This window comes from Indicator indicator, chromosome 31 (genome assembly GCF_027791375.1).
Source record: "Indicator indicator isolate 239-I01 chromosome 31, UM_Iind_1.1, whole genome shotgun sequence".
NCBI lineage: Eukaryota > Metazoa > Chordata > Aves > Piciformes > Indicatoridae > Indicator > Indicator indicator.
In genome coordinates, this window is record NC_072040.1 from 4,240,649 (window position 1) to 4,266,922 (window position 26,274).

General features: G+C 50.0%; 1 protein-coding gene across 1 annotated transcript in view; it reads right to left on the reverse strand.

Annotated features, from left to right (window-relative positions):
• CPA6 (carboxypeptidase A6) overlaps positions 1-22,871 on the reverse strand; it is a 32,192-nt gene extending 9,321 nt beyond the window's left edge. Inside the window, exons 1-6 of the mRNA XM_054394654.1 lie at positions 22,774-22,871; positions 11,658-11,733; positions 7,392-7,516; positions 5,787-5,901; positions 5,231-5,332; positions 4,291-4,395 (exon numbers count right to left, since the gene is read on the reverse strand). Coding sequence (XP_054250629.1) covers positions 4,291-4,395; positions 5,231-5,332; positions 5,787-5,901; positions 7,392-7,516; positions 11,658-11,733; positions 22,774-22,871 — 621 coding nt within the window. The remainder of the gene's footprint in view (positions 1-4,290; positions 4,396-5,230; positions 5,333-5,786; positions 5,902-7,391; positions 7,517-11,657; positions 11,734-22,773) is intronic.
• Positions 22,872-26,274: the final 3,403 nt, after the last annotated feature.

Below are 26,274 nucleotides of genomic sequence, written 5' to 3' on the forward strand. Positions count from 1 at the left end.
CCTCTGCTAACTGTGTGGAACTAACCCCCACCAAGTTGGTGGAGACCTCCTGAGATGCTTGAATTCTGTGTGCTAGTTATGCTGGTCCAGGGTGGCACATACTGAGGGCAATCCAGCAGAGCTCAGCTGAACACAGTGCTTAATTAAATTGTTCAGACACAGGTGCTAATTAAGATGAAAATTACTGCTTCTCAGTCCATTGCTGGAACAACTGAACTGTCCAGCAGACAGAATTTGCTTTTGCAGCCTTTTTTGTAGCCCTTTTTGCAGCCCTTTTGCAGCCCTTTTGTAGCCTTTTTTGCAGCCTTTTTGCAGACCTTTTTGCAGCCCTTTTTCAGCTCTTTCCCATGCTCAGAAGTGTTTCTGCACATCAGCAGCTTTACCAAGGTCTCAGTTACTTAACATCATCACCCAGGAGTGAATTGCTAAAATAGAAACCAGAATTCCTTCCCTGAGACAAGCAGTGTGTTGGAACAATAATGTGAATTCTCTTTCTGCCTTGAAGAAGAACCTACCCAACAGCTGAAAAGTCTTCTCAGGGCAGAATCCTGGTGATTAATGCTTACATGGGAGTCTGCACTAGCAGTGTCATTGAACAATTCCCACTCCAGGCATCCCACAGCTGCAGGGCTACCTGCATTTTATGTTCACCCTGTGAAAAATGACTGCCTGCAAGCAAAGTGAGAGCCATGGCACCTTCTCGAGAGCGTGGGCAGGGAGGGTGCCGCTGAGCAGGAGAAATACTGCAGCACTTAGCTCCTTTTGGGAAAGGAAAACTGGAAAGCATTGTTAAGTGCTTTGTTGCCACGTGAAGACATCACAGCAAAGGCAAACACCTTCTCTAAGTGCCCTGCTGTGGTACAGAACCTGTGAAAATCCCCTGGGGACCAGAAGAGGAAGGAGACACCGCAGGAAGAAGCCTGTGGGCAGGACTGCTGTGGAAGCCATGGCTGCCATGCCTCGTGGTGGTGAGCCCATGGTACTGCATGGCATCCTCCTGGCCCTGCCTTGCCTTCTGCCCACTGAAATCCAAACCCACCACAGCTGAGGGCCCAGCCAGGAAGCTTTTGCTGGTGGTTTTCACTGCTGCTTCGTGCTCCTCCTCGGCTGTGCTGCACATCAGCCACCTGCTTTCAGCTGCAAGGATGTGCTGCAGAGATCACAGAGTCACAGAAGGTTAGGGAGACTCCACAGCCTCTCTGGGCAGCCTGCTCCAGGGCTCCACTGCCCTCACAGCAAAGAAGTTTCTCCTCATGTTGAGGTGGAAGTTCCTGTGTGCTACCTTATATCCATAATTCCATTCCAAGAATGGTGATGGGAAGTCTGTCATGGGGAAAACTCACCCCACTGTCCCCAAGAATAACTAAATTCAGGAGTAATGAGCACCCTTGAAATGAAGATTAGTCTGAACTGCTGGTTCTGGTGGTGGGACGTGGCAGCTGTACCTGTCCAAAAGGCTTTGGGCTGCTGACAAGTGAGAGGTCAAGCAGACGACCCTCAGCAAACACTGCTCTGTTGCTTCACATCACTGTGACTCTTTCTGAGTTGGGTGAAAACCAATCTGAGTTTCATGACCAGGCAGCATTTTGAGGCTCTGGTAGTTCTGGCTAGCAGGGGGAGATATTTTGTCCTCCTGAAGGATTACTTAGTTTTGATGGAACTCAGCAAGGGCCAGGAATGCTGCAGGCTGTGAAGCTGCTCTCCTGCCAGCGTGGATGTCAGCGCTGGGCTGAGTGACTGAGTGCTGCTCCGACTGTTGACACAGCACATGGCAGATGTTTTGTCCATCAGGACCATGGGTGGAATTCTGCAGAGTAAGTGCTAGACTGGCTTTCAGCAGGTCCCAGAACAGGAATACTTATGGCTTGATGGCTGTCTGACTGCATGGCCTGCATGGTGCAGGGGAGCCAACCCTCTTAACACTGAGGCTGCCTGGGTCTGCTGCCGGGACCTGTGTCTGACTCTGCTGATGTCCTGATCCCATCCTCTGTGTGCTGATATTTTGGTGTCCTGTCTGTACAGTCAAGCCCTTCGTAAACATTCCTGGGGAAGAATCTGAGCTTTCAATCCCTGCACAGCTCCTGGTGAGGCCAGGTCCATGCCAGTGCTGATGGCTGGCTCATTGCCAGCCTGCATCCCAATGCCTCCCACAAGGGGACTCAGAAATCAGGCTTAGAGCAGTGGGGGTGGGTGTTGCCCTTGTGCAGCTTGGCCAGCCTGTGTCTCTCTTAGCTCATTATTATGGGGTGGAAAGATGGGCTTGGCAGCAAGCAGCACCAAGGTCAGCACTTCAGAAGTAAAATAAACAAAAGCCTGCCCCCAGCTGTCACCTTCTGTGTCTGGGGTTCTGTGTGGTGCAGGGGGTCCCATTTCTTGCCTTGAAATCCAAGAACCTTGAGGAAGGGCTTGTCAGAGGCCAGCAGTGCTGCTGATGCTGGTGGAAGATGTGATTATCTTCAGCTGAGAGACCCAAGCCTGTCCTGCAGGAGCAGCAATGCTGTTATTAAGCCTCTTGCCCTCCCACCCTTCCTTCCCAAGTCTGACCTGCCTTGGTCTGCTCTGCACTTCTGGATGGAAGGGAGCTGGGCCCTGCTCAGCTGAACAGCTCCAGATGCTCTTTGGAAAGTAGGCAGCCACTGCCCCATACCCTAGCAAGCCACAGCAGCAGCTGGCTGCTCAGTGGCACCTCCACCCTCTGGTGGCACCTCCACCCCAGTTAATTCACTGGCACTCAGAGGCTGCAGCTTCCAGAGGATACCAAGGGTTCCTAAGCTGTGTGGGTCAAGTTTGCAGCACCCAGTCCTGAGCCTGAGTGTTGAGTGCCATTCCTAACTCATCCAGGGAGGCTGCTGCCTCAGCTGGGTCACTTGCCAAGCCTGGCTGTGCACAGGAGCACGGCTACTTCAGCAAAACAACTGCCAGAGATCAGAGGGTGGGGTGGAAGCCCAGTGAAGTATTTCTGGCAGCCTGCACAGCAGAGGGATGAGTGGATGCTGCTGCTGCTAGGAAAGAAGCTAACACCACATAAATCCAACATTTCCTTTCACTTGCCTTACATCAATGGGCTGCTGGTGCTATTCCTCAGAGACAACAAACATGCCAGGAAAAATCTGCTGCCAAGCTGCCTGCCCTTTCTCAGGACTGCCCCTAAGTGCCAGGGAGGGTGGGGAGTGTGCTGCTGGGCTGCAGAGGTGCTTCAGGGGGCAGTTTGCCAGTGAGAGAGAACTGCAGAGCTGGAAACACAGAGAGACCTTCAGAGTTCCCAGAGTTCTTATGAAAAATGTCCAATCCATTTAATGAGAAAAGCAATATCCTGAACCACACACTCTCATCATCTCAACTCCATCCTCCTCTCCCAGACATTTTTCATAGAGTGATGGACTGTGAGCATAATGTGTTCTGCTCCTGATGCCTGCTGCTGGTCTGAAACACTGCTCCCAGGAAAGAGGAAAATAAGCCACTGGTGAGCACGGGCAGTGCATGGCCAGTGGGCAGACAAGAGTGAAGGTACATCTGCAGGGGACACCAGGCTGGGTGGGATGTGGGAGTGTGGAGAGGCTCTACAGAGGGATCTGGACAGGCTGGATCAGTGGGCTGAGGCCAGAGGGATGAGGTTTAACAGGGCTAAGTGCTGGGTCACAACCACCTCATGAATGCTCCAGGCTTGGGGCAGTGGCTGGAAACTGCCTGGCAGAGAAAGACCTGTGGGTGTCAGTGGCTGAAGATGAGCCAGAGTGTGCCCAGGAAGGCCAGCAGCAGCCTGGCCTGGGTCAGCAATGGTGTGACCAGCAGGACTAAAGAAATGATTGCCCCCCTGTGCTCAGCACTGTTGGGGCCACACCTCAAATCCCAGGTTCAGCTTTGGGCCCCCCACTGCAAGAAGGACATCAAGCTGCTGGAGCAGGGCCAGAGAAAAACAACAAAGCTGGGGAAGGGTCTGGAGCGCAATTCTTGTGACATTACACAGACAAGAGAAGTCTTTCTCAATGCAAAGCTTTCTCTGAGGTGATCTGAAGCAGAGCACACAGGCACTGATTCACCTGGCCCAGGACCAGAGCCACAATCGCCATGGTGTAGGGTCCTGGAATCAATCCCTACTCACACCTCTGCCAGTGTGTGTCTGCTTCTGCCCTGTGCCTGGCTGTCACTACTGGCTTTGTTCAGCAAGCACCTCAGTGTTCTACAGATAAAGCAGTGCAGTATAACAGTGACTTACTTTTCCTATTCATGAGGTTAGAGCAGCTCTAGCAAAGCCACCACGTTTACCAGTGTGAAGCTTTAACCACTCACCTCCTTCACAAACCACTGGCAGAAGGCAGGGCCAATCCACTCTCTGGCATGGATCCCACAGTCTATCCAGACAGCTTTCTTGTAGGGCCGTGATCTAGTACCTAACTTGAGGTGTGAATAGCCACAGAAACACCAACAGGGCTCATGAGGTGAGAGAGCACAACAACGAGAAGCAAGAGAATAGCAGAAACACAAAACCACCCCCAATTTCCTCCTGGGAAGCAGCAATATTTAGTCCTTTCAAAGCTGTGGCCAAGCCCATGGTATGCAGACGTGGCCAAGATAATGAAACTGATCTATGAAAAAAACCCAACCCCACAACCACAGCCAAAGAGAGAGCTGTCAGCTCCTCTTTTCTGAGGAAGGATACTCAAACCTCACGTGGAGCAGGGTGAGGGAAAATGCTGCTGCTGGGAGTAGTCTGGTGCAGAGTCAGGTTTTCAGAACTCTGCAAGAGCACTGAAAAGAAAATCCATCAAACCTGATCTGTGGTGTCCTGATGAGAGCCTTTCATTTATGGCTCTGATGAAGTGAGCTGGCAGTGCACAGCCCTGGGACTGTGTCAGCAGCTCAGGAGGAAGAGTATGTGGCACGTGCTGAGATGGGCTCCAGAGCCCGCTGGGGTCTCTCCCCACCAGGACTGCTTTACAGGCTGTCTATAAACACAGAACTTTCCAATCTCCTGAAATCCAAATCCTGCTAATTGAACTTGTACTGTGATCCATCTCCATGTGTATCCTCCAAGCTAACAGGATTTGGCTTCTGGCTTTCCAGCTTCTTGGGGTTTTGTGTGCATTAAAGTTGCCATTCAGAGATCTTAGCTCTCAGCAGCTCCTCCTTAGGGAGCACTGCTCACCAGAGTACCTGCTGTGACATGAACAACCAACTGTCTGTCCCTGACTGCAGATTTTAGTCTGATTAATGCCCATTGGATCCTTACCTTGAGCACAAAGAGTGGTCTCCCTTCATAGGATTCCCCAACAGAGAACATGTGAACAAGATCTGAGTGGGTTCTGTTCAGGTGGTGCATCCAGTCCTGGATCTGGAAACACAGCAATGAAGCTGCTGCTTCACTCTTTGCACTTCATGGGAGGCAACTGCAACATGTTTGTTAACCTCAGCTCTTAGGCCTCCTCTTTGTTTTGAAGAAGAAAGATTTGGAACAATTCTGAAGAGCAAGAGGTAACCATAACTTGGAGAGACAGTGAAGCCTTGGCCTTATGAAAACCAAGAGTGCAGTGGGTAAGCTTGAGGAAGGGAGATTTAGACTGCAGATGAAGAAGAAATTCTTTCCAGTGAGGGTGGGGAGACACTGGAACAGGTTGCACAGGGAGGCTGTGGATGCCCTCTGCCTGGAGGTGTTCAGTCTGGGCTAGTGGGAGGTGTCCCTGCCCATGGCAGGATGGTTGGAACTGGATGATCTCCAAGTTCCCTTCCAACCCAAGCCATGCTGTGACTGAATCAGGGAAAGAGGAACCATCTGAATGTTCACTTACCTCTTCCAGGGAGTGATATACTTCATAGTTGTACCCAGAGAGGGACCTTCGACTTCTGTGTGGCCTCAGTCCAGTCTGGTTGTCTACTGCTTGCTGTAGGTCTGCTATGAGGATCCTAGGTAAGGAAAGAGGGAATCCTGTGAAGCTATCAGAACACAGAGGCCACAGCAGAACAGCCACCATGGGCAGGGAAATGCAGCAGGAGCTAAACCACCCTGATGCTACTTCATCTGCTCAGTTCTGACCATTAGCTGCTTCAGGCTCATTTGGATATGTGCTGCCAAAGAAATTCTCCAGCTGCTTTGAGATGTAACAGTGCTTTCCAAGGCACAGGGAGCTGGTCCAGACAGCAGAACAGGAGGAGGGAGGTAATGCAGCCAAGGTGAAGGAGGCACCTTCATTTCTTCATGGCGCAGCACTGGCTGTGGTCTATAATCCACTTGTACTGCAGGACTGTGAGCCTTCAAAAATGGAAGTGATTGGCAGAGAGGGAATTTCCCCTGTGGATAGTTCCTGTGATGTTCTAGCATTTGTGGCACAGTGTTTTAGGTGACCTGCAGAGACTCTTCACTCCCACAGTTCTTGCCCTTGCCTGCTCTGCTCCACAACCTGAGTGAAGGTCTTCAAGTGCTTGTATCAGCTATAAAAACCCTCCTGCCATCCCACTGCAGGTGAGCACTGTGAGCAGGAGCAGCAGCAGGCCTGAGCACAGCTGCTGGGGCACTGTAACTGGGGCACACTTCTGGGTGGGCAGAGGAAGGCAGTTAGAGAAATCCCCACCTCATTTTAAAGGCAAACAAAAGCAGAGCAATGCTGAGTCCCTGTGAAACTCACTCTGCACTGCAGCTCCTGGGTCCATGCCATTCACTTCCTTAGCTTTGGGGCTGTGTTTTTAGAATGACAAATTAGTAAGAGACTATTCTCATAACGCAAATAGGATGCTGCTAAAAGCACACCGAGTGTGTGATCAGTGCCATCCTTTTCTCAGAGAGAAGTAAGTATAAATAGCCTCACGTTGGGCTTTATTCAGCAAACATTGGAGAATTCAAAGAACTCCTCAGCTAATTATTCAGCTGTTCAGCCTCCCCCTGAAAAGGCTTTAATGACAAGATGATTGCTCTTGTCTGCTGTGTCATATTGATAAATATGAAGTGATAAGTGCACTCCAAGGCTGTCTTGAATGCTCTTAGGAAACACTACAAATGAGGTGTGATCCCCAGCGTGTGTTCATCCTGAGCTGGGGCAGGAGGGATGAGGAGTTCTGAGCAGAGCCAGCAGAGTCCTCTGTAACACATGGCAAAGATTTCCCCATGGCCACGGCACACCATTAGGCAACCCTTGCTCCTATGGACACAGAGGGAGGCAGAGCAGGCTGGGGCATGGCCATCAGCACCCTGCTCTGGCCAGCTGTGGTTGTGTGTGCACTGCAAGCACTCCAGCCTGGCTCCACACAAGGAGGCTGAGTCCCAGCTGCCTGCTTGTGGGAGGTGCTCCCTTCCCACGGCTGCTCCCTCAGCAATGCCTGGCTCCAGTCTCACTGCCCGAGGTGGAGCCTATCTCTGGGGTCTCTGAGGGTCTCTCACAGAAAGCAAAGCAGAGGCTTACGTGTAGGGGATGTTTGCTTGCTGGAGCAAGGGCAGCAGGCTCCGGGATGTGTTCCGGGGGACTCGCACGTCGGTGACCGTCCCTTCGGCAATGTGGGAGGGGCTGCTGGGCTGCCACAAGTCCACCTGTAGTGCAGGAACCAACCTGTAATTCACATGCATTCAGGGTAGGTGGGGAACCCAGCAGCTGGCATGCTTGAAGCTGTGGAGGCAAACACCCCAGGCCTGGCAGAGACAATGATGCCCGCAGGCGGCTCCAGTCCAGCGTCTCTGCTCAGGGAGCAGATCTGGACCACGACTGTGCCCAGCCCAGCCCAGCTCTCAGGAGAGATGGAAGAGAGAATGGTCTCAGGGATGTGCCTACACAAACAGCTTGGAAGAAAAGCCACCTCCAACTTCATCAGCATCCTCAGACTATTGCACATGCCCTGTGTGCTGGCTCCTACAGAGCCCATCACGCTCTCTACCCTGATGGATAACCTCTGCCACCTGATGCTCCCTGTGTGGCTGAACTATTCCATGCAGTCCTGCCTGGAACCCTAGCTATGAGTGAGGTCACAATCTGGACTAATGACTAAAGCATCTGGCTACAGGGATTTGCTGCCTGTGCAAAGCACAATGCATGCAGCCCTCCCTACTAAGCTCATTCTTTCCTTCCCTCTTTGGGCTGCCAGGCTTCTTGCTGCATTTTCAGGCAGGCTTTTGTTCTCTGCAGCCTCTTTCAGCACTTTCCTATGGAGCTGTAGCTATCAGATTTATAGCCCAGTGAGCCTGTTCCCCTATGGGGTATTTTTCTGATTCCCTGAACTGCAATGACAGGATCAATTCAGGGATTACAATGGATCAGCAGCTGCTGCAGGGGCTGGAAAGCAAAAGGGAGTGGAGTTGTGACTCCAAGCCCTGCTAGGCTGGCTCTTCCCAAAGTTAAAGTGCCTGGAAATTGCTCCTGGAAAAGCTACAGCAGAATGAGTGGTCAGGAATGCTCACAGAGCAGGAGCTCCTTGCCCCCGACACAAACAGCCCTGAGCTCAGCTGGGTGCATGGGGTAGGTGCTCATGGGCCTCTGATGGGGTCGAAGTTACCAGTCCAGGCTCAGATGAAAATAGCACAAAGGAAAATCCCAGAGCAGACAAACAGTCTGCTGGGTCTGAGGACCTGAGCAAACCCCTGCTGCTTCTTTGCAAAGCACTGGGGAATGTCACATGTGTCTCTGTCACTCAGGTCTAACAGAATTACAACTGGGAAAGGGCTCAGAAATCAGCAAGAGACTCCTCAACTGTCTCCTAAAGAGGAAGAGCAGGAGACAATAGCCAGTCACTAGAGAGATGTACAAGGCAGGGGAACAAGGATGGATGAAAGGAACCCTGGAGGACAGTATCTATATAAAGAGGATTTATAAGAGCAAAGGGCTGCAGCAGAACATCTAAAATTTAAGGTCAGTGCCTGTGGACCACCACAGGTTGGACATGGGGGCAATTTCTTCCCCAAAAGGGTTGTCTAGCCCTGGCCCAGGCTGCCCAGGGCAGTGGTGGAGTTCCCATCCCTGGAGGGATTTCAAAGCTGTAGAGATGTGGTGCTGAAGGACATGGGTTGGTGGTGACCTGGCAGTGCTGGGGTAAGGATTGGACTTATTCTTGAAGGTCTTTTCCAACCAAAATGCTTTGTGATTCTAACTTAGCAGAACTTGCAGCCAAGCAGCTTCAGTCGGCAGGAGGGGCTGTGTTCACAGGCAGTGCAGCTCTGTGCTGTGCTCACCCCACCAGGGGCAAAAAGCAGTATTTTGTCACACACAAGTTCCTAGAAGCAGCCAGTGCAGGAATCCATTTATAACAATGATTAATAACAAAGCACTGCGGGCAGGGGAGCTGCAGACCAAAAGTAATTTGTGGGAATTACTCATCAAGTGATCGTGACTAATGTGATTGGCCTTTGAGCACTTCAGGGGCCCAGAGTCAAACGTGTGGACTGAAATGTCCATGATCCATTAGTCCCTCGGGGCAGGCAGTGGCCCTGGGGCTGCAGCAGAGCCTGTGCACCCCAGGCAGCGTGCAGGGGGTCACCACACCAAGCCTTATGGGAACTGCTTTTGTTCAGCAGCAAAGGAGCAAACGCCCCTCCTAAGGGGCTCCAGGTGCTGTGTTCAGGGAGTCTGAAAGGTCTCCACCTGTACAAGTACAAGAGATAACCTGACAGCTCTGCTATTGGTGGTGGCTGCTCCTCCACCAGTACCTGAGCTGGCAGGTCACCTCTGGAGATCAAAAGGTTTCCACACAGACTAAAAGCCCCTGAGCAGTCCTCCAACACCTTCTGCAGGTCTTGTCCCTTATGCTGTGCTCAGACTGTCACTGCTGCCCAAGTCACCTACTGGTGACATGTTCTAAGACTTCAGCCACATCAAGACCTAGAGCCAGCTCCAAGATGATCCTCCAAGGACATCTCTGTAGGTTTCTGTACGTGCATGTTCAAGAAGTGACTCCTTGTGCCTGATACTCTTCCCAAAAGGGATGGACCTTACAGCCTGCTGATTTCTCTTGTGGTGGCTTCAGCATGGCAGAAGGCAAAGCTCTCCCCATGCTCAACATATCCATTACTTGTTAGCCCCCAGGTCTCTTTCTGTCTGGCCCTACACAGGTGGGCAGTGAAGCAGCTGCAGATGGAAGAGTCCCAAGAGCCGAAATGCAGCCAGACCTGACCTGTTTGCATCAAAGCAGATCTCAATCTTCCCTCTCTCTTTTGAGTCTTCCCTTAGAACTCCTGAGCTCCCTACCTTATCAGACTCAGTCACTCCCTAATTAACTAGCCAGATTCCAGTGAGTTTGCCAGCATTTTATGATCCTGCTCTCAGAGTCAGAATGGGCAATTCTTCAAGTTTCTGCTGCTCCCACTTTGGAACTGGGAGAAGGAATCTCTTTCTGGGAGCCTGGGGGAGCTCTGTAATGAGAAACAGTTGCAGGAAGGTAAGCAACCCTTCTGCTGCTCAGGGTCTGCAACATGAGGAGAAAGGAAAAGCCACATGTGCTGCCTCTTAATGCTCCAGCATCCAGGGGGCAGAAATGAATGCAAAAATCAGCTCCCACATGTGTTCTGTGGGGTTATGGGTAGGGTTTTTTCCTAATTGGGAGTAAAACAATTATTCTTTCTGGGCTGTTGCAGCAATGTTCACAGCTGGGGGTGAGGCTCTTGGTAAGTGCTGCAGAAACTCACCCAAGGCAGTGCTCCTTGGGAGAGCTGGGCACTGCAGCACAGGGAGCTGTAATGCAGAGCTCTGCAACCACTGCCCTGCACACAAACTCCTCCTGCAGCACGCACAGGCTGCATGCCAGCAACGAGGCTTACAAAGGAGGGCATCCTGAGGGGGGAATTGAGCACACCACTAGGAAACAGGGCCAAGGGAGAGCCTCAGCCTTCCTACTCACAGCCAGTAAGTCATCGTCACTGCTGGAGTGTTCACAGCAGAGAACCTGCTCCTGGGCTGAGGCACCTGAGGGAGCTCTGTCCATTGAAAGCATCAGAGCTAGAGAGCTCTGTCAGAACTGGAGGATGGAATGCTCTGGGGAAGGTCTAAGAGCTCTCACCACTTCACTTTTTGTGTTGCTAGTGGACTGAGGTTTGATTTATTTGCACCCCAGATGTTGACTATTGGAGCAGAAAATTCTGTGCACCTTCATTCTTTGCTTTGGTGAGGACACAAACATTCACATGGGGTTTACAACAGAGGCTGCAGTCTGCCATCACAGAACCACAGACTAGTTTGGGCTGGACCTGGCTGCACAGGCTGTTTGGGCAAAGCCCATCTAATCCACCCCCCTGCACTCAGCAGGGACATCTGCAACTAGAGCAGTTTGCTCAGAGCCCCAAACAACCTGACCTGCAATGGTGCCACTCTCACCTCTCTGGGTGAAAAATCCCCCAGCATCTGCAGGGAAAGGCCAAGGAGCAAAGTTTGTGCTTGCTTGTCAGTCTCATAGGCACTCAGGTGCCTCTGGAAATAATTCTGCCTGAGAACTTCTCAGACTGAAGGCACTTCCTTCGCCCTACTCCTCTGTTCAGCTTGGCAAGTGTGGCACCTCTCTTATTTTAAGGCAGTGAGTGGTTCTCATTAAAGCTGTCAGGCATAATGAATCTAATTCCTATGCTATTTTATTGGAAAATGGGGAATTTAATGGCCAAAGGCTGCTCTGCAGGGTATGAAATGGCTCAGGGTGAAGTGCCAGCTGAGAGGCATGCCAGTTAACCCAGTACAGAAAGTGGAAAGTCCTGAACTCACCTGGAGCCTGTGAAGCACAGCCCTCAGCACCTCTGCATCCTGCTCGCTCCCAGGAACCACTCGGATCAGCTTCTCTCTGCCAGAACAGAACAGGGGGAGGACACTTCAAGGCTCTGCAGCAGCAGAAGGCAACAGTGAGCGCATGCAGCTAGAACAGCAAAATGCATGCAGCCAGCTACTGCACTGGTGCTCTCTTCCTGCAGCTGCAACCTGGCAGGTGAGTTGCAGCTCTGCTCCTGAGCTTCCCCCTGCACAGCAGCTATTTGCTTTCTGCAGACCAGGGAGTCAGCTTGACCCTCCACTTCTTAGAAAAGCTTTTGCTCCTTGCTTCCCCTTCAAGCTGCTCAGGCTGGCATCTTCCAGGCTGGGTATCTGCCTCACACCAAAACATCTTTTTCCCAGAAGGACCTTTCTGAGGGCAAGATGAGGTAAGAGACATGGGGTTTGTATGTAAACATCAGAGGGCTTTGAAGAGATCAGTGTTCTCCTGTGTTAGAGGAGACTTTGGCAGAGAGGTGACCTCCACACCAGAGCAAGCCTTTTGCTTTGTCCATCCAAGCTGGCACACCTGCAGTGATGTAAGCAGCTGTTCACACATGCTCAGAAGGTTCTGGATAACAGCAGCTCATGCCATGAGCTTTCTTTAGCAGCTCTCAATGAACACAACTTTGCAAGCAGGAAGCAAACTGCATAGCTGTGCATTCCATGCCCTCCATCTGTGCCATGAGCTATGGGAGACCACAGCAAATGTAGGGAGTGATCATGTAGCCAAGATCAGTTACAGGAGCAATGCCTGGATCTGTGGTCTGAAAACCTGAACTGTTGAGTTCCCTCCTGGTTCTGCAATTCAGTCACTATCACCCTCTCTTGCTAGTATTTGTCTAGAACCTTCCTTGAGTAAATAACCTGAGGAAAATGGGAGACGAAACCTCTCTGGTTTTGTGGGCAGTGATAACTCAGGCACGGAGAACAAGGGATAAAGGCATGAAGGGATCCCTGCTGCTGAATGGGATGGAGCCTGGGTGTGTTGGGTTGTTCCTGATAAGCAATCTCTTGAGCTCAGATGGAGACCTTGATCCTCACAGGAATGTGGAGCAGGGGAAGCCTGCACTCATTACTGTACTTGGCACAGAAACACAAATAACTGGGAAGTGTGAGAGTTTGTGAGGGGATGAAAAAGACATCAGAGGAGTTCTTTCATGCATATTTTAGAAGCAAATGTCAAGGCAGTGGGCTCAGTTTTAATTTGGGACTGATCATTGATGTTTGCTATGTATTTATTCATGTATGCAAGTTACAGCAAGAGAGATGAAAATATTTATGGAGTTAAAAAATGTTATGGCATGAAACAGTGCTGCATGGAGATGTCTGGAGCATGGGAAGCTTCCCAAGGCTTCTGAGCATGCTGGAATTTGGCTATTTTTAGAAAGGTTTTGTTTGTTTGTGGGTTTTGTTTGTTTGTTTGAAAGTGATATAAATATCAGTGAGGGTCATCCAGGTGCACCCATGGAAAGCCTGGGGTGAGCTGTCCTTAGGAGTTAGGGCATGGAAGCCAACCAGCCTCACCTAGGGACAGGGGACTCCCTTCATAAAGGCTGAGCAAGACTCCCAGCAGCTTTAGACTGAGTCCAGGCATTATCTACCTACCAAGTCTGGTGCCAAACCATGCCCCTCACCACCACATCTCTGCAGCCTTTAAACACCCCCCTTCCAGTGAAGAAGTTTCTTCTAATGTCCAACCTAAACTTCCCTTGGGGCAAACTGAGACCACCTCCTCTTGTCCTGTCACTTGTTCCTTGGGAGAAGAGACCAACCCCCACCTGGCTCCAGCCTCCTTTCGAGGAGTTAGGAGCCAGCCTCCTCTTCTCCAGCCTGAACACCCCCAGCTCCCTCAGCTGCTCCTCCCCAGCCCTGTTATCCAGACCCTTCCCCAGCTTTGTTGCTCTTCTCTGGACCTGCTCCAGCCCCTCAATGTCCTTCTTGGAGTGAAGGCCCCAAAACTGAACCCAGGGCTCAAAGTGTGGCCTCCCCAGTGCTGAGTGGAGGAGGTCCTGCTGGCCACACTAGGTTGTAAGCCCTCACAATGTTGTGATACATCCCAGTTCTAGCACATCCTTAACTCTGTGCCTTGACAAGAAGACTTCAGGATGCTGAATTGCAGGAGGTTTACAGCAGCTCCCAAGCTTTCAGTCTGACTGAACAGCAGGGAGTGGAGGGGAGGGCAGAGCTGTGTCACAGGAGTGAGAGCTGTGAGGTGTGATGGGTCTGACTCTTTGAACTCAGCCTTCACATGCACAACCTGACTCTGCTTTGATCTGGATTTCCCCAAACAAAGCCTGTTCTTCTTTTTTCCTCATGGCACAACACAGTCCTGAGTGTCTTCCACAAGTCTGACCTTGCTCTCCTGTCACTGAGTAAAGGAACCTGCAGTGCTGCAGAAAACCAAAGCACACCAAATGCAGAAATCGAATAATCAAACCAAACTGAAGGCTGGGGGAGGGAAATAAATATTTTAGTGGCAGTGAAATTATTTATTCTCTGCAGACAGTTGCTGTAAGGCAGCTGCACCAGCCATTAAGGCAATTATATTTTGCCATTTCCATAAGCTGCTGGAGAAATCATTTTTCCCCACCAAATTAATGCTGTGTCAGTTCTTTGCAAAATCACTTCTGACTGAAGGGAGCAGTGGAGATTCATGCTGCATGATTACAGAGGGAGAATTTCCCTGCTTTAAGTACAGTCCTGGCACAGGGTGCAGTGAGGACTTCACTTTTAGGCAATGCAAATCTGAGTACCACAGGAGAGGATTCTTCTGAAAAAGGATCCAGGGGCTGAGGAGAACTTTGAGATGGGAAATGGTGGATTGCTCTGGACTCATTAGATCCACTCATCCCAAACCCAGCAATTTCCTATCCTCCTCAAAGCATGGAAAAACTCTTCAGGAAATGTCTACTGAAAGCTAATTTAATCAAAACCCACCCAGAGAACTTTTGTTTCTCTCAGCTCCATTTAGCCATTTGCTCCCCACAGGGGCTCTGTGCTACACCAGTGCTGGAGTCTCAGAGCTGTGGAGGTCAGCAGACACTGCAAGGTGTAAAATCAGCTCCTCAGCCCCATGCCCCTCTCCTGTGCAGGGTGACATGGATACAAACTCCAGCACAGCAGGTTCCACCTCAACATGAGGAGGAACTTCTTCACTAGGAGGGTCACAGAGCATTGGAGCAGGCTACCCAGGGAGGTTGTGGAGTCTCCTCCTCTGGAGACTTTCAAGCCCCATCTGGATGTGCTCCTGTGTGACCTGTGCTGGATTCTATGGTCCTGCTCTGGCAGGGGGGCTGGACAGGATGACCTTTGGAGGTCCCTTCCAACCCCTAACATCCTCTGATCCTGTGACAGTCTGAGCAGATAAAGCCAAAACACTGTTCATCAGAGCCTCCCCAGACAATATTGCCATAATCCAGCTCTGCACGGACATGGCTGTTGAAAAGGCCTCCTGCAAACATCAGTTCTCTGCTCTCACACACTTGGACTCTCATGCCATTAGCCTAACTCGAAAATGAAGTGCTGGAAAAGTGTAACTATCAGTTCAGCTGCTCCCAGCTCCTCTCCTCTGTTCAGTATTCATGTTTAGCTGTTTTTTTGAGGAACTATAAATGTCAGCATTAAATGGGGAAGTAGGCTGAGCCAAAAGTGATGGATATTGCTAAGTGATGGGAGAGATTTTAGAGGCTCTTTACATGCTCCAAGGTTTGCATTACACATTTATTCTGAAGGTCAACTGCCAGGAGAATGAGCTGTGTAACAAAGAGGCTATCAGCTCAGCAGATAAGTGAACAAATGCTGAACTCCCTGGGTGGATGAGCATCTGGGTGCTGTTTGTCTGTGGAAGCCTTGCAATCTGCTGGAGCCTGACAGTTTGCTGCAGCAGTGAGTGGTGTTCTGGTGCTGTTGTGGCTATTGCCAATGACCCTGCTAGTGCCAGTGACCCTGCTAGCACACAAGCACAGAATGATACAGAATGCACCAGAGCCAGGGCTGGGGTAGGGAGCAGAGCAGGGCTGCTGGCACTTTGGATGTAACAGTGCTGACAGGAATCACCCTCCTCACTGCTCACAATTAATGAGCAACACTTAGGATTTGCTTTTGGGCATCCTCCAAGGAGCAGAGCAGCTGCTGACTTCCCTTGCCCCAGTGAAAACAAGGGGGAAAGCAGAAGCCATTTCATTTGTGCCTCCTCTGGTGCCATGATTGTAAATGAAAGTAACGGGGTGGCAACACACTTAGGAACACCACAGCACAGTGGTTTCTCTATTGGATTAAGGAAGATTCATAAGCTCTTGCGTGGACCAAGACTGGTCTGAGCTTCAAGGGCAGGAGGGATTTCTCAGATAGCATGGAAGTGGAAGAGGAGTGGGAGCACCATTACCAGGGGGAGGGAAGACTGAGAGGTTTCTGGCTGCTCAGTGGATGCATTTATGGTGTTGTATGGACAAGAAACCCTCTGGTTGCTTCTTCTGAATGTCTGCAAGTGTAGAGCTTTGGGTGGTGCACAGGAACACCCTGGGTCAGAATTCTTCTAGTGCTGTAAGTCCAGTCCTTAACAAGCCACATAGAAACGCATATTTAGAGGCTTAGAGCAAGACTGTAACCCTGAATACCAGGGTTGAGTGGGAAATTTTACCTATTTGGAGAGGAGGGAGAGGATTCAGCCTACACTTGCAGTGTGAGAGCTACCAGGAACACATGGCAGTCCAGGCAGCCCATTGCCAGCTGCAGCCTGTGCAGAACTCAAGGGCCCAGTTTACAGCTCGCAATATAAAGTCTGTGCAGGCTGCCAAAGAACCAGATGTCTCCTGCCTGGAAGACTCCTCACTCTTGGTTTATGGGTCTTGTGATTGATATCCCACAAGGAGAGCATAAAGCATTCACAAACTCATGTGAGGTTCTGGGATCCCTGGCATAACTGAGAGCTTTTCCTTCTTGTTTGAACAAGAGGTTGGAAATCTTTCCTTCCAATTTGAAGCACGAATGCAGGCCCCTTAAAGAGTTCATCTTGTTGCTTCAGGTTCTTTGGGCTCAGGATCAATGTTACCAATGTGATTTATGGAGAAATAGAAGATGGAATATTGAGCCTTTTATTTAATTTAACAAAGTCAGTGTATGGCTGTGAAATACACAGAAGTGTGCATGAGTGTGGGGTGGCTTTGGTGAATTCTGGTCACACCATCAATTAAAAAGCATCACAGTTTCACTCCCTCCAGAGGATTTGGTAGCTTCTGAAGAAAACAGCTTGTTTACTATCAACTGTCCAACACTTCAACCTCCTGAGCCCCCACTCCCCAGAACTCCTGAATCAATGCCTGCATTTCCCCCCAGCAATTCACTAGGTAAATAATAAAATCAGAAAAGAAGGTGGCAGTGTGAATGGTTTTATCTGAAGGAACAACAAAGTTATGAGCTTGAAGGAGAAGTGTAACTTGAAAGCCATCCTTTGAGTAGAGAATGACTGCACCGAGGTTTGGGAGTCCTTTATGTTACCAAGAAACTTAATCTACTTCTTGGAAGCTCTGCTACACAAACCCCAGAGCTCCTATTAGATGGGAAGGGTTTTGCTTCCACCCAGGTGCAAAAGGGCTTAATGCTTGGAACTGGCATTGTGAAAGTCTCACCTGTCTGCCCAGTAATCACGTTTCCCTTCAATTAAGGAGTGCTCACTTTTGGCTGGAGTCTGCCTGCGTTGCTGTAAATCCATCAGAACTGCTCAGCAGTACCTTGGCTGCCCTCCCACAACTCGATCTGGCGAAGCAGCCACACTGTGTTTGCAAGCCCAAGCTGTGGCTCCAGGGAGTCATGGCTGAAGGTGATGTGCTGAGCAGCTCTCCAGCCCGGAGCGGGGCTGGGGCTGCTGTGAGAGGCTACCCAGCACAGCCCTGCAGCACCGCTCTGTGTGGCAGCTGAGGCAGCAAGCAGGCAGGATTTGTGCTGCTCTAACAGCCTCCAGCTGATTGCCTGAGACGTTTGTTTACGACTTGATTGCTAAAAGGCATTTACCACACTGCTTGCTTGTTAAACATCAGTCTGGGATACAGTTTGCTAAACCGAGAGAAACCACAAACCTGGAGATCCTTGTCACCAAAACGTTTAGGGTTTGATGTGTTCCTTTTGTTTAGACAACTGACTGCTGTGTTCCAAGAAGGAAGCAGTGGTGCTGCAGGAGCTGTGTTTCTGAAGCACGCTGCAAACATGTTCTGCCTAACAGCAGGCAGACAGCAAATGCCTGGGGTGGTCTGCAGTTGTCCTGGGAACTGGGTTTCCAAACCAGCTCAGATTTATGAGCACAATTTTCCTCAGACACCTGATACAGTAAATGTTTCTAAGGGGTTTTATAGTTTTTATCTTAAGCAGGCAGCTTGTTTAGTCTGCCTGGCTGCATGACATCATGCTGCTCGTACTGGCTGGGCAGCAGACAGTTACCTTTGTGTGTGCTGCTTCAGCTTCTCAGGGCAGGAGGTGTGAGGGACACCTTCCCACCTCAGGAATGTTGGTGCACACAGTCGTGTGAATGTGTAAAAACAGAGGCACGTTCAGTGAAACAAGACATTGTTACCAGCTCCGTGGGGATGTCAGCTACCCTGGGCTGGCCAGAGTAGACAATGTCTCTTAGAGCAGCTGTTTATGACCTCCTGATAACTTGCCCCTTAACAGAGCACAATTCCCAATTCTCACACCCAGAAAACTACTGAACACAAGCAAACAAACCCACAGAATCCAAAGGGATCCAGGAGAACAAATACCAAGTTCAGAGGGGGCTCTTGCATTCTGGTATCAGCTCTTTCTCAGCCTTGCTCACCATGCCAAGAGAGAAGCTCTGGCTGTTGATAGGTGGTGCAAGCTATCAGTTTGTTTCAATTTAGCTTCTTTCCTGCTGCCATCATTCACAGAAATTAAGGAAATGCTGAAAGGAGCTGCTAGCTCCTTAAACCACCTCATTAGCACTTGTTGCCTTCCATCCAACTGAAACCAATCCCTAAACTGGAAGCACTCATATTAATAACAAATCAAGTTGATTTTCACCTGCCCAAGACTGCTGCTTAACATCCTGACTGGATCCACTACACAGAGACCTGTGTCAGGGCTGAGACTACTCTTACTTGGTTATACTGCAGACAGGAGAGAGCAGAGAACTGGAGTTACCTGCTGACGGGTGGCAAAAGGCCAGTCCCTGCCCATGAAGGCTGGTTGTGACAAAACATGGGGACAGTGAAACAGAAGAGGGGTGAGAGCTGAGAGGAGGAGGAAGAGCAGCAGGTTTGGACAGGGCAGGCTGCAATCTCAGCTCAGCACCTGCAGAGCCAGCGAGAGGAAAGGTCCCTTGAACACCACAAGTGAGGCACCATGAGCACATCTGAGCCCAGTGTTTACTTTTGTTAGATTGTTTTAAATCCCATTCTCTGCTTTTGCATGAATGCACCCTCACAACTGACACTGCCTCTCACATTGGGCTCTGAGATAAGTCCATAAAGGGAATCAATTTCCAGGTGCAGTTATTTCAGTCTCTAGGGCTGTGCTGTGCATGCTGAGCCACACTTGGTATGCCGTGGGAATTAATTCCATGCTCAGAGGCTCTGAGCAGCCTGCTCTAGTGAGAGGTGTCCCTGCCCAAGGCAGGGGGCTTGGAACTAAATGATCTTTAAGGTCCGTTCCAACCCAACCCTTTCTATTCTAGGATCCACACAAATACAGAGCTGTACAAAGCCATGAAATTGTCAGCTCCATCTCTCTGCAGCTTCTTTCCTGTTCTCCTCTTTCTATGCCCAGCTCTCCTTACAGAAAGTTTCATGGCAAAAGGAGCTGGCATGCTACATGGCTGGGACAAAGCTGCCAAATCCTTCCACCATGCAAGCAGCAGCACTTCCTTCTTCCACTATAATTCTAATCATAAACTGCCCTGTCCCCATTTCACAGGAGCAGTAATTAAGCTCAAAACAACAAACCCCCACAGGCAGTGGAGACAGAAGTCCTGACTGCAGTGAGGGTTGTTTGGTGTCCTTGCACTGGAGGCAAACCTTGTTTTATGAGCAGACTTCACTGCTGAAAGCAAGCCTCTGCCTGTTCCTTGTAGACAACAGCTTCCAGCCTCCTCCTGCCATTCCTTCATTGCACAACATCTGGTGTTTTATAGTCCTGCACTTGCAAAGTAAATGCCCTGCATGCAAGCTGATAACCTAAAAAATATTACCTTAAGCGCACCCATTTCTTTTTGTGAGCAGCAAAGTTCTTTATCCAACAACTAATTTAACAATTCCTCCTTTGTCTGCTTGCCCTCTATGTTGGTTTTCTCCTGGAGCACACCTTGTTTTCCAGTGGGGCAGAGGGACTCCTGGTTGCTGAATACAGCCTGGTAATTCTGCTTCCCACTGGCTGCTGTGGAAGCTCTCCTCCCAGGGAGAGCTCTGTGTTTTCCTCCTCCATAAAGTCTTTTTTTTTTTTATTATTGTTATATTTTATGTGTTTTAACAGAATGATTATTGAGCATATTTTATTAGCTGCTCCATCTTGTGCTAGGATGAGAGGGAATGGATGGAAGTCTTGAGGAGGGCAACTTTACAGTGGAGATTAGGAAGAAATTCTTTAGAGTGAAGGTGGTGAGAGGCAGCAGAAGGCAAACAGTGCTCCTGTCTGCAACAACTCAGTGGGCATGGGAACTGCTGCCTCTCACCACTGAGACTTCCCGACTACTTGTCAACTTCCCAAAGGTATCTGGAATGCTTTTGCTTAAAGATGTGTGCACCACATGTCATACCTGGCCTGCTCTGAACACAGCCTGGAGAAGTTAGCCTGGAGGAAGAGCTCCATTCCCAATTGTCTTAGCTCAGAGTCCTCAGCTCAAGAGCTCCGATGGCTCAGTGCCTCCCAGTGCTGAGTTCATGGGAAGTGGTTGCCATTGCCTTTGATTTTGGTTCTCTCATTCTGTTGCCCTGATTATATTGATGCTCTCCTCTCTGTAGTACAGCTTCTGCCATGATTGGGACTGACACACTTAGCACAAAATGAAGTCATGTGGCTGAGATGATGAACATGGGAATCTCAATGCTGAACAGCAGCAAACCATCTCCACCTCCTGATTGCCTTTCTCCCCAAACACCCTACTGAAACACCTTCCCCCTTGGGTGCTGCCCAGGTTCAGGAGTAATGGCAATTACTGCTCTGCTGTTTCTAGTTCAGCTTCACAGAGGAAATTAAATGATCCTGCCCAGGCCACTGGGCTGCTGACAGACACCTCAGAAGGATAAGATAGATTTGTCATCCTGAAGAAACCTTCATCCCTCCTCAAACTTGTTTTTCATCATTGTTTATTGACACAAATAATGCCAGGAGAGCAGAAATGGAAAAGATTAGTAGAGTGGGCAAAAGCTCAAGTTCCTTTTCCAGTTCATGTTACACATGTGGTGTATGTTCTGGTTCCTGCTATGAATGTGACCACATTTCCAGCAAGGCTTGTAAAGAGATCTTGGCCCCTTACTATGTCTGCCTATCGACCGAGAGCTTTTCTACTGCAACCTGGCCTGGTTTTGAGCAGTGATTTTCGCTGTGCTTGCCCAAACTCTGGAAGCTGATGAGAAGTCTCAATTTTTAAGGCTTAAATACAGTCCAGTCCCTGCCTGGGACAGGAATCAGCAGGGAAAGATGAGGTGGGTCATCCACATGTCATCAGAGCACATAAAATGCATAAAGACGAAAATGATCCTTAGAGCTTTACCAGAAGGAGTGGATCTCATAAATGGGCAGAGGTACAACACCTGAATCCACACACATGGATTTCTGTTTTAGCCAACTTGATTACAGATTGACAATCTCACTTAAACAGAGGGGGTATGAAAATGTGTGTTTTGACATCTCAAACATCCATCAAAAGATAGCTCAGGTATCTCCTATGCAGGAGAACAGACACTGTCAGCCATCTCAGTGTCCTCTGCAAATAACCTGCAAACAATCCCGAGTTTAAAATCAGTCAGGTCTTGCTGAGACCAGTACCATGCAATGGGCTCCAAATGCTGCTGCTGCACAAAACCTGTGCCCATGGCTTTCAAGAACAGTTTGGTTTTCTAAACATAAATTTTAATTTCAAATGAAAACGAATTTTTAAAAGGGGAAAAAATGTAGTTTGAAACACATGCAAAAGTCTTCACTTGCTAAGCCACTCTCCATCATCTTTGAAAAGTCATGGAGAACAGGAGAGGTGCTTGAGGACTGGAGCAAAGCCAGTGGCACTCCAGTCTTCAGAAAGGAGAAGAAGAAGAAAGGGGTTTTATTATTTTTTCTCCTGCTTTAGCAGGAAGGTTAGACTGGATGATCTCCAGAGGTCCCTTCCAATCCCCCCCACTCTGGGATTCTGTGATTCTACTCACAGTGAGGTGAATCAATTTCTCCTGTTGGTGGAGATTTTTGTGCACTCAGACAATTGTCTGACTTAGAAAAAACAACAATTTTAAGTTCACAGAATTGTTTTGGTTGAAAGAGATGTTAAAGATCATTGAGTCCAACCATTAACCCAGCACTGCCAGCTCACCACTAACCCTTGTTTCTCAGCACCACATTTCCATGGCTTTGAAACCCCTCCAGGTATGGGAATTCCACCATCCAGGGCTTGACAACCCTTTCCATGAATTTTTTCCCATTAAAATTGTTCCCTTAAGGAAACCTTCATCCATCTCAGAGCTCGACAAAGCCTCTAGGACTGTTTTTCTCCCTACATAATCACAATTTCTGGACGGAGAAAGTGAGAAATGAGCAATAAAACTTTTTCAATTAGGACGGTAAAACTTTTTCTTGCCCCTGAGTGCAGCATCTTCCCCGTTGCTAGCAGAGACTTAGAGCCGTCTATGACAAGCAGGCGCCGGGACGCGCCGCAGCTGAGTGGAAACAGGCACCGGAACAGCTCCGCAGCGGGACCAGAAGCCCAGCACCTACGGACAAGCGCCGTGGGCATGCACAACGAAGGGAGCTCCCTGCCCCGCCGGGGCGGAGGAGAGCAGCGGCAAGAGGAGAGCACAGGGACGGCGGGCGGAGGAGCGGGGGTCGGCGGGCACGGGAGCGGGGGTCGGCGGGCACTTACCCGTCGTAGCGGACGCGAAGGCCGCGGGCCGGCAGCGCAGCCTGGAGGCAGAGCAGACAAAGGGGCAGGAGGGCGACGGGGACCCCGCGGAGCTGCATGGTGTGGGGCCTCGGCACCGCCGCGGAGCAGTGCGAGGGCAGAGCAGGGCGGAGGGAGGACCTCGCCTCGCAGCCCCGCCGCGCCTGGGCACGGGGCCGTCGGTGGGACGGGGCGGGGGAGGCTCCTTCCCGCCCGTGCTCCCGCCCTGGGAGGGCTGAGGGGAGCTAGGGGGGCTGCTCGCCCCCGCCCGGGCCGGGCTAGCCCCGGCCCGGGCCAGCCCCAGGCCCCGGGCGGGAAGCGAGAGCGCCGGCGGGGCAGGTGCTGCGCCGAGGCACCGGGCAGGGGCACCGGCAGGGGCACCGGCAAGGTAGCGCCGCGATTTCCCCGGCTGAGCAGAAGGATTGGGGCTGGCAAGAGGCGGAGATCCGAGTGCATGAAACACAGGGTCCCGAGGAAGCACGAAGGCAGGGGAAGGTGGGATTTCAAGTGGCTGGTGTTGCCCAAAAGCTTGGGCAATTGTTTGCAAAATTGTTTGGCTATTATACTCACATTTTTGCTACCAAGAGGAAAACTTGACTCCACTGGAGTCAGGGAGAATTTTATTATGGGCTTCTGTGGCTCTAGAATGCAGTCGTAGGTCCTGCCTTTCTGCAACATTCCCTGGAAGTTAAATGGAAGAGGAGATGAGAACCTCTAAACTACTGTAAAATGGTTCAATTAAGTGAAAGAATGGAACTCCACAAGTGTTTCACCTCCAGTTCTGCTACTATCCTGTTACTCTGCAGGAGGAGAAGAACATGGGATACATATTCTTTTTTGGTTAGTAGAGATAAGAATCATTTAAATATTGAGGGTGCTTTAGAAGCAGCTAAAGGGAATTAGACAAATCACAAACAGATCAACCCCCTGTTGGGCGTCTTTAGAAGCCAGGCTGATGGATAACAGCAGATGACAGCACTACCAGCCTGATGAGCTCTGCTCCTTAGCATGGCTATGGGCTTGGAAAGACTGCTGGACTTGTGTTCTTGCTTTATATGGATGGAATTCCCTCTTAACAGCACCCACAAGAGAGAAAAAAGCTCCTGTGAAGGATCTGCAGCAGGCAGCATTGTGAAGGAAAGCTCCTTCTGCCCTGAGATCTTGCCTTGAGACACCTGTGGCCACCTGCCTTTAAACTTCTGGTTGAGTTCTGAAAAAAAAAGCATTGCTGATGAGAATCCTGAGTGAGAGATGCATGAGACTGGATAAACCAATGGCACTCTCTCTAAGGTGTCTCTTCAGCCTTGTCAGCACTCAGATGAAACAACATCACCAAGATTTTCTCTGCCTGGACCCCTGGGCTTTCCATCTGAGTATATCTGCAGTCCTTTAGCAGGGAGGAGTCTGTTCTGGGGAAAGATGAGGATGGCAATTAAAGCTCTTCTTGCACCTCCCACACACAGCATGTCTGTTTACCTTCTGTACAAACCACTCGTGTCTAGTAACACAGCACACTTAGGTTGCACTCTCCTCCAGCCCTCTGAGTTTCTGTACCTTGCAGCCACTAAAGATCTCAGCCTTCCTCCAACTTCATGGAACCACTACTTTGGAGCTGGGTTGCAGATGGGGATACTGAGAAATGGGGAGGGTGAATCATAAAATCAGAGAATTGTCAAGGGTTGGAAGGGACCTCAAGGATCACCCAGTTCCAACCCCCGTGCCCTGAGCAGGGACACCTCACACTAGATTAGGTTGCTCAGAGCCACTTCCAGCCTGGCTGCAAAAATCTCCAGGGATGAGGCTTCTACCACCTCTCTGGGCAACTTGTTCCAGTGTCTCACCACCCTCATGGGTAAGAATTTCTTCCTAACATCCAATCTGAATCTACCCACTTCTAGTTTTGCTCCATTCCCCCCAGTTCTATCACTCCCTGACACCCTACAAAGTCCCTCCCCAGCTTTCTCCTAGCCCCCTTCAGACACTGGAAGGCCACAAGAAGGTCTCCTCAGGGCCTTCTCTTCTCCAGACTGAACAGGAGAAATGACTTGTCATGGGAGAAAGAGCAAGACTTTGGCAACTGCAGCCCAGAACCAGGGTCTCCTGACAATCAGCAGAGCATACACCATTGGTAAATTTGTATTAGGTTGTGGGTTTAACCTATAAAGCAAACAGCATTGCCCAGAGCCTCAAACCTGTCTGAGCACACTCAGGCTTAGGCACAGCTTCACTTCTGTCCTGCCAAAGGGAGCAGCATGCTCACAGTGCAAGGCTGTGCTCAGCCTCTGGCTGCAATGGACACATTACTTGCAACCACTGGGTGCTTAGTAAGGATTTTTTACAATGTTGAGGAGAAAGGAAACCTAAGAACAGTGTTTGCTGTGAAAGCCTTGAGAAATGTTAGGGACTTCTGCCCCAGGGAGCTGGGTGAGACTGCTCCACAGCAGCTGCTGAGACACAGGCTGGCAGGGGCTGAGGTTTTCTTTACATCCACTGGCATTTCCCATAGGAGTACACACAGAAATGTTTGAAAGAATGAGTTCAGTACAGCAGTGTGCTGTGTGGCTCCCCAGGGAACTCCCAGGTCTTCTGCAGATCTTGGTGTCTTCTGGGAAAGGGAGCATTAGGTAGAATGCCATCCTGGAGGTAGGTGAAGCAGTAACTACTGAGTTGTTAATTTATCTGTCAGCTGCACTGGCATGAAAAGTGTCTCTCCTCCTCCCTTTCTCACCCTTAAGGCTGCCTGAGAATTATCAGGTCATTTTACCATCTGTGCCTGGGATGATATTTTGATTGTCCTCCTTCAAATCTGGATGCCTTGAGAGCTCCAAGCTGTATATAATTAGTGTGCTTCAGAGCTTGAATACTGAAAAATGCTGAAAGGGCTGGAAAATGTGAAGAGGGAAATATCCTGGCACTACAGGAGGCTGCCATTCTGGTTCTGAGAGGCTAAAAAGCCAGGGAATAAAATCTAGATCTGGTGAAAGATGTCAGAGAACAGAGGAGGGAAACAGGAGCACCCCCAAGCCCCATGTAGTGCCACCATCCTTGTGTCTCACAAGCAGGCAGTGTTACAGTGAGTGTCTCACACCCCCCAGGCTCTGTGTGACTGCAGGGGAGGACAATCCTTCACAACAATATTTAGCCCAGCTACATATGAAGCCTAAGCATGGTAGGCAAGTTCTCCAGGTGAAGGAATTTAGCTCAGATCCAATTGTCAATTCAATTACTCAGTTTTCAACTTAGCTGTCTTGCTAAGTGTTAAAAGATGTTTGGTTTGGTTTTGTTTTCCAGCCCAGCTGGTGTCCTGCCCTTGGCACACACCTGACACACCAGACAAGCACTGAACACCTTGGGATTGCAGGGTGAAAACTCCCCTTGTTCTGAGACACCAAGGAAGAAGACCTGTGGGAGCTTCCCCTGGGAAGGAATTACAGTTTGCTGCTGCCTGTCAGTGCAAAGCTTAGCTGTGGGGATCCACACAAG